Source organism: Lontra canadensis, unplaced genomic scaffold (assembly GCF_010015895.1).
Source record: "Lontra canadensis isolate GAN:19392208 unplaced genomic scaffold, GSC_riverotter_1.0 scaffold56, whole genome shotgun sequence".
Classification (NCBI taxonomy): Eukaryota; Metazoa; Chordata; class Mammalia; order Carnivora; family Mustelidae; genus Lontra; species Lontra canadensis.
In genome coordinates this window covers 6,387,521-6,393,520 of record NW_022631050.1, presented here as the reverse complement: position 1 = coordinate 6,393,520, position 6,000 = coordinate 6,387,521, and the positions used below count along the sequence as shown (strand labels likewise).

At 51.5% G+C, this 6,000-nt stretch overlaps 1 protein-coding gene across 1 annotated transcript; it reads right to left on the bottom strand.

Moving 5' to 3' along the window:
- Positions 1 to 891: 891 nt before the first annotated feature.
- On the bottom strand, positions 892 to 4,194 carry POLR2H (RNA polymerase II subunit H). Its single transcript, XM_032875543.1, has 5 exons — positions 4,024 to 4,194; positions 3,006 to 3,089; positions 2,830 to 2,923; positions 2,209 to 2,292; positions 892 to 1,266 (listed from the first exon to the last, which is right to left on the bottom strand). Exons 1-5 carry the CDS (start codon positions 4,094 to 4,096, stop codon positions 1,149 to 1,151), a joined length of 453 nt encoding a protein of 150 aa, XP_032731434.1. The 5' UTR covers positions 4,097 to 4,194; the 3' UTR covers positions 892 to 1,148.
- Positions 4,195 to 6,000: the final 1,806 nt, after the last annotated feature.

Here is a 6,000-nt window from a genome sequence, read left to right as displayed (position 1 = left end):
CAAAGGCAGGAGATCAAAAGAGAAAACTGCTTAATACACACTTGCCATCTTTCTGGATTGTTACCCTGAATTTCTCAGGGGAAATGAGAGTCCAGTATACTTTTTCAGAGACCACGAAGGCCAGGCTGAAGAGCCAGCTCATATGCTGGAGTCCTAGTAAGCATCACCACTTCCTCAATTTTGTTCTTGCCCTTAAGTTAGTGACTGTAGTCAGGCTGCTCCATTGTCCTGGGTACTGGCGCCGGACTGCCAACTTCATTGGTATTGCTGCCCTGTCCACTTCACTGGTCTATGCAGCAGCTGCCTGTTCAGTGTCACTGGTGAGGAAACCCCCCCACCACCACCCCGCTCCACTTACCCTCCCTCCAGGTTGCCAATGGAACGTAGAGCAGACACCTAGCTACTCCACCTGTTCCTACAACCACCAAATCCGCTCTTCCTACTCTCTTCATAGTCGGGTCCCAAGCCAGTATCTAAAAGCCTCCACCCAAAGCTTCCACAAAAATGAACATTTCCAGGTTATGCAAGTGACTCATTCAAATCAACGTGATCTGACTTCCTAAGAGACTGAAAGTGTTGGAAGGACACAAGCAGGGCTCCTTGCCAATTCAAAATTCTATGCCAAATGGGTGGTATCTTCCAGGCCTGGGGTGCCCTCAAGAGCCAAAAGCACAATACTCTCTCTCCCAGATAGAAAATCACATTAGAGAATAAATGAGGATAGGCAACCAGGAGGCTGAGATAACCCTAAACCCAGATACCAAAAGGCCAGAATAGATCCTACATTAACATGTGATCATCTGGCTGTGGGCCAGAAATATACCACAGACAAACTGGAAAAAAAAAAAAGATTTTAGGGTAATAGAAAAGATTTTTTTTTTAAGCTAGGGAAAAGAGTCTGAAAAGGTAAAGTTTAATTAAAAAATCATATACACAAAACAACTTCTGATTTGTTTTAAGCTCTCCCATTGGGTCTTTCACAGGCAAGTTGAGTCCACTGAGTCCAGACCACCTAAAGATGCACCCCCAGTGGCCGTCCACTCAGCCAGCCCTTTCCTGAACAGGTGGTCAGTAGTAACTGCTCCTCAGGCTCGAAAGGATGTCCAACTCCTGAGTGACTAAGCAGCAAGGTTGGCTTCCTGTGTGCTTCAGAAGGCCAGTTTCTTCATCAGCAGATAAACTCTGGAATCCACTTCAAATCCATGCAGGTTGTTGGCATCACCCTGCAGCCTCATGAGCAGGCCGCCATAGGACACGTAGGCAGAGCTGAAATGAAGGCCCCAGTCCCATGAGTTTAAGCTCTGGAGCGGCAGTGACCCAGTGGCTCTCTATCCCTTTTTTAAGAAAAGGAGGCACTCTTCTAGTGTTTGTCATTAGGAACCAAGATTCAGAGAAGGATGAATGCAAAGATTTGTGTAAAGAGGTGTTCTTTTCTATCAACAAAAGTGGAAATTGCTACACACCCAGGATGACAGAAATGGTTAAATGAATTAAGATATATCCATTTACTGGAATGTTATGCAGCTATTAAAATGTTTAGGAAAAGCTTTAAACGGACAAGGGGAAATCTGTTTTACATAACTTAAAGCTAAAAGAGCAGAATAAAACATTGTAATAAACAAGGTAATCTCAAAGAAAAAAGTACACAGGAAAAAACTAGAATATTCAAAAATGTTTATGTAAAAGATTCCCTCTGGGTATGGAATTATAGGTGACTTTTTTTGCTTCTTCACATTACTTCTCGCTTTTCAAATTTCTTACAAAGGGTACATATTGTTTTAATAAAATTTTAAAGAAGAGGAAAAACAGTTGGGCAGGGAAACCAAAGAAGTAGGGACTGGATTGTAGAATAGCAAAACACACACAAATAAACAAAAACAAGAAAGCCTAGCAGTTTAATCCCTTACTGCTGCATCTAGTTCTTAGGGAAGCAACCTTCCTTTGCCCTTCACATAGCAAGATCACCAGTTTCTCATTTGGACCCTTGGGCCCTGAGGTCCTGACAAAGGGCCAAGTGAGCAGCCTACATCTCTGACTGGAAACTATTCCCACAACAGTTTCTTTCTGGGTCCCACCTAGATCTGAGGTGCCTTGGGGAGAGAGACGAAACCCAGGAAACATGAAGTGTGGTGCAAATTTCCATAGCAGAGCTCAGATTATCAGAACAGGGCTGGGGGGCAAGGGTTCTCACAAGACCATGGCACTTACAGACGAGTTGCTGCTTCAGTAGAAGTTTCGTCGCCCTCAATCCTGTATACTTTCCCATACATTACATACTCAAACTGGTCAGCCCTGTGGAACAGCAGTGGCAAGGTTATTCTTCAAAGTAGTTAACAATAATAAGAAGCCCTTTAAAGACGATAACTAAGGGTCAACATTCGAACAGACATTTTCCAAACACAATGCCATTTAGTCCTCCCAGCGACCCTATGAGCAAGGTGTGACCATCTGTACTTTACTGACAGGGAAACTGAGGCTACAAGAGGTTAAGGCTATTCAACAAGTAAGTGGTAAGCCTGAGATTTGAACTCAGTGGAGCTCCAAAGCCTTTCCATTACACCAAACTCTCTCCCAAGATGCAAGGTTCACACAGCCTGGATCACTGAGTGGTCATCTCTTCAGCCATCAGTAAGTTACAACCCACAGCATGTAATCACTGCCCCGGATAAACACCTGGCTGTCTGAATTCTTGAGTGCTGCAATTTCCTTACAGTTGCTCAGATTCTACTGATAATCACTTATTCCACAAATTAAATAAGGGTCTTTCTATACCACTCATCTACTTAGTCCTCAGGCATATTTCAAGTACTCCCTTCTTCATTTCCTCACCTGGAAGGTCTGTCATCTGTGGGGTTGTATTCACCGTCATCCAGGGTACCATCTTCATATAAGGTACTGGCTATGACCAACCGGAACTTGTCACCTGAAAATCATGGCACTTTCTGAGGCTGAAGAACAGCTGAAATGAAAAAAGCTTCCTGCTATTGTCTGTGTTCAATACTTACCCAAGTCTACAGGATAAATCTGAATGTTTACATCTAAGATCAGGTCCATCTTGAAAGATTCACTCTCACAATGTAGTCGAGACACTGGAGGGAAGCAGAGAAAGAGCCACATAGGTAATTGCCAGGCCCAGGGCAGACCTGGCAGACCCCACTTTGAAGGATTATATGTAACTGAACACTCATTCTAACCCAGTCTGCATCCACTAGGCTCTCATCTGCTCCTAAAGAAGTGCAGACATATGCCAGGAGGACAGGGGAGAAAAGTATGGCAAGTGGACAGAATCCCAGAAAAGAATCAAAGGTCCTCTGGCAATCAATAATATCCTGGTTCTGGGCCTGCCTAGGTGATTAAGAAACAAACTGACTTTGGGCAAGTTATTCATTCATCCAAAGGTTTTGTCTTTCTGTGCCAGAGGCTGTGCTGAGTGGATTACCAGGACTCTTAAGAACTGGTGTTTGTGTTGAAGAACATCTCAGTCTCCAGGCAAAGGAAGAGACACCAAAGAGGAATGATTAGTGATCAAGGACAGAATAAAAAGCTGTATAGCAAGCAGTCAATTCTAAGCTAAGGTTCTTAGGACAATACAAGAATATAGCCTCTGAAGTCGGATTATTTCACTGTGCAGCCTTGGGTAGGTTACTTAACTTCTAGGACCAAAATGGGTAAGACACCAACTACCTCATGGTGGCTCTTGAAAGGAATAGGTAGGACAAAGTGCGTGTAAGGTGCACGGTACGGCGACTACCACAGAGTGGGAAGCGATTAGAAAGATGCACAGTCTACCAACACCATGAGATAAGGCCATCCAGGCACACGGCACAGCCTGTGTGAAGCCAGGCCGCGTTCGGGGTCCCGTGTTCTCATCTATACAAGGTCTCCTGAGGGAGATTCCTATATCAGGAACTGCCGGTAGGGGGAGGCCACGTGGGTGGGTGGGTGGACAAGGGGCCCGGGGGCGTGTCCCCGAGGAGGTTACCCCCTTCCTCTAAACCTCCCCTACGTCTCCGTACACCTTACCTCGGTCAAACTTCTTGCCCTCCGGGTCAATGTCTTTCACATCAAAAATATCCTCAAACAGGATGCCCGCCATGCTAGGGTGACCACGAGAGTAGCAGAGGGATTGGGAGCGCGACCACGCCTAGGGATACACCCTCCCCGTCACTCGCAGTAAGGACAGAAGAAGCGAAAGACAGCGCCTAAAGACCGGCAGCAAGGGACTAGGTCAACGCATGCGCACGGACATTCAGAAACGCCACTACTTCCGCCGCCTGCCTTTCGGGGCTTCCTAACTTCCGCCCCGAATGAGTTCTTCCTAGAGGTCTCAGGGTTTAGGGCGGGTCTCAGGGCCGGATAACTCCGCCCCAGGGGCGGGGACACGATTAGTTCCACCTCCCACCGAGGGGGCGCCTTTTCTAGCTGTACGCCGAGGCTCTACTGCGCCCTCTTGAGAGTCCGGGTCGGGAAGAGTGGAATGCACGGGGGCCTTGATCCTTGGCCCAGAGAAGCCCGGCCCAAACCTTACCCTGCTGGTCTGCGTGCCCGGCGAGGGCACAGTCCGCGCCAGGGGCGGGCAGAAGAGAACTCCGCCCCCAACGCGCTGACCCTGCAGGGCGCAGAGCCCAGTCCCCCCAGCTGGCATTGAGGCCTCCTAGCCCGGCCAGGACCTGACCGGCTTGGCCCTGCTGGATGTCACCCGAGCCGGGTCCGTCCAGTTTGGGAATTTGCCATGATGTCACTATGGGGAAGAGGAAAGCCTACACTTGTCCCCTCCCCTGGTACTGTACCCTCCCTACCTGCCCTCTTCCCCTGGGCCCTACTCTCTTCCACTCCGCCCCTTCAGCCCGGCATTAACCCCATCGCACTGCTCTCCTCCTGAGCACTGCCCCTTCAGCTTGGTACTACCTGTTCCCACACCATTGCCTTCTCCCTCTGGACGCTGGTCTATGGGCCCCTTCATGCAGGCACTGTCCTCTCCCACGGACACTGGCTCCTCCTTTCTACTGCCCCTTCCTCTTGGGTGCTGGCTCCTCTCACACTGTCCCCTTTCTGGCACTGCCTCTGCCTCCCACATGCCCCTTCATCCTGGTACTGCGTCGTCCCGCACACTCCCGGTTTCCTGTGCACTGGCCTCTCCCCCAGCACTAGCTCCTACATTGCCCATCCACCCTGTGCTCACCCCACCCTCTGCTCTATCCTCCTCCGGACCCTGAGAGAGAATGCAGAGTCCCAGCAGGCTGTTCGCCTCTGTTCCCCCACGGTGGCGAGACGTCAGGAGCTACTCGAGTTTCTCCTTGGGCCCTGGCAGGAAAAAGCGACCTCTGTACCCCCACGCCCGCCTTCCAGGAGGCCTCGCCAGCACCTAGACATCTCTTCCCTCGAGCCTCACCCCTTCACTTTCCCTCCCCACCTCCACCCGGGTACACCCCGCAGGCCGGGTTGTTCCAGGTGCGACTTCCTAGGGAGCCGCGGAAAAGAGGAGGAGGAGGGAGGAGAATGAGAGAGACCGAGAGTCTCCGTTCTGAGCATCACCTCCTCGGCCCCGCCTTCTAGGCCTAGCGAACGCCCCCTGGGTCCCCTCACCTTTGCTTCTCACCCTCGACAGAGCAGAAGGGCCTTGCCAGGCCCGTCTGAGCCGCTGGCCCCTCCGGAGAAGCCAGAGAGGGGCTGAGAGACTGTGCCCAGAGCCTGATTTAGACGACCCTGCAGCCCCGGCCCCAGGCCCTACAGCCCCGGCGTCTCCAGCCCCTCCAGCCCCTCCAGCCCGGACTCCCGGCGCCGCGAGCCGGGCTCTGCCCCTCCACGTGCCAGCGGCCCCGCCCCCCCCCCCGCCCCCCCCCCCCCCCGCCCCTCTCAGTCCCAGGCCTCCGCGCAGAGGGGGAACCAGCTAGCACGTTCCAAGCTCCCCCTTCCGCCTCCCGGGAGTTCGGGAGGCGGCTCCAACGCAGACCCCCGCCCGCTGGGCCGGCCCCTGTGGATGGGCTGGCGGGCGGAGCG

What these genes read in the sequence shown, in the direction of transcription:
- POLR2H (XM_032875543.1), bottom strand. Translation starts at nt 4,096, where the DNA reads ATGGCGGGCATCCTGTTTGAGGATATTTTTGATGTGAAAGACATTGAC. An exon ending in GATTTATCCTGTAGACTTGG is followed by an intron (nt 2,924 to 3,005) that starts GTAAGTATTGAA and finishes CATGATTTTCAG; the next exon opens with GTGACAAGTTCCGGTTGGTC. An exon ending in ACTGAAGCAGCAACTCGTCT is followed by an intron (nt 1,267 to 2,208) that starts GTAAGTGCCATG and finishes CCTTCATTTCAG; the next exon opens with CTCTGCCTACGTGTCCTATG.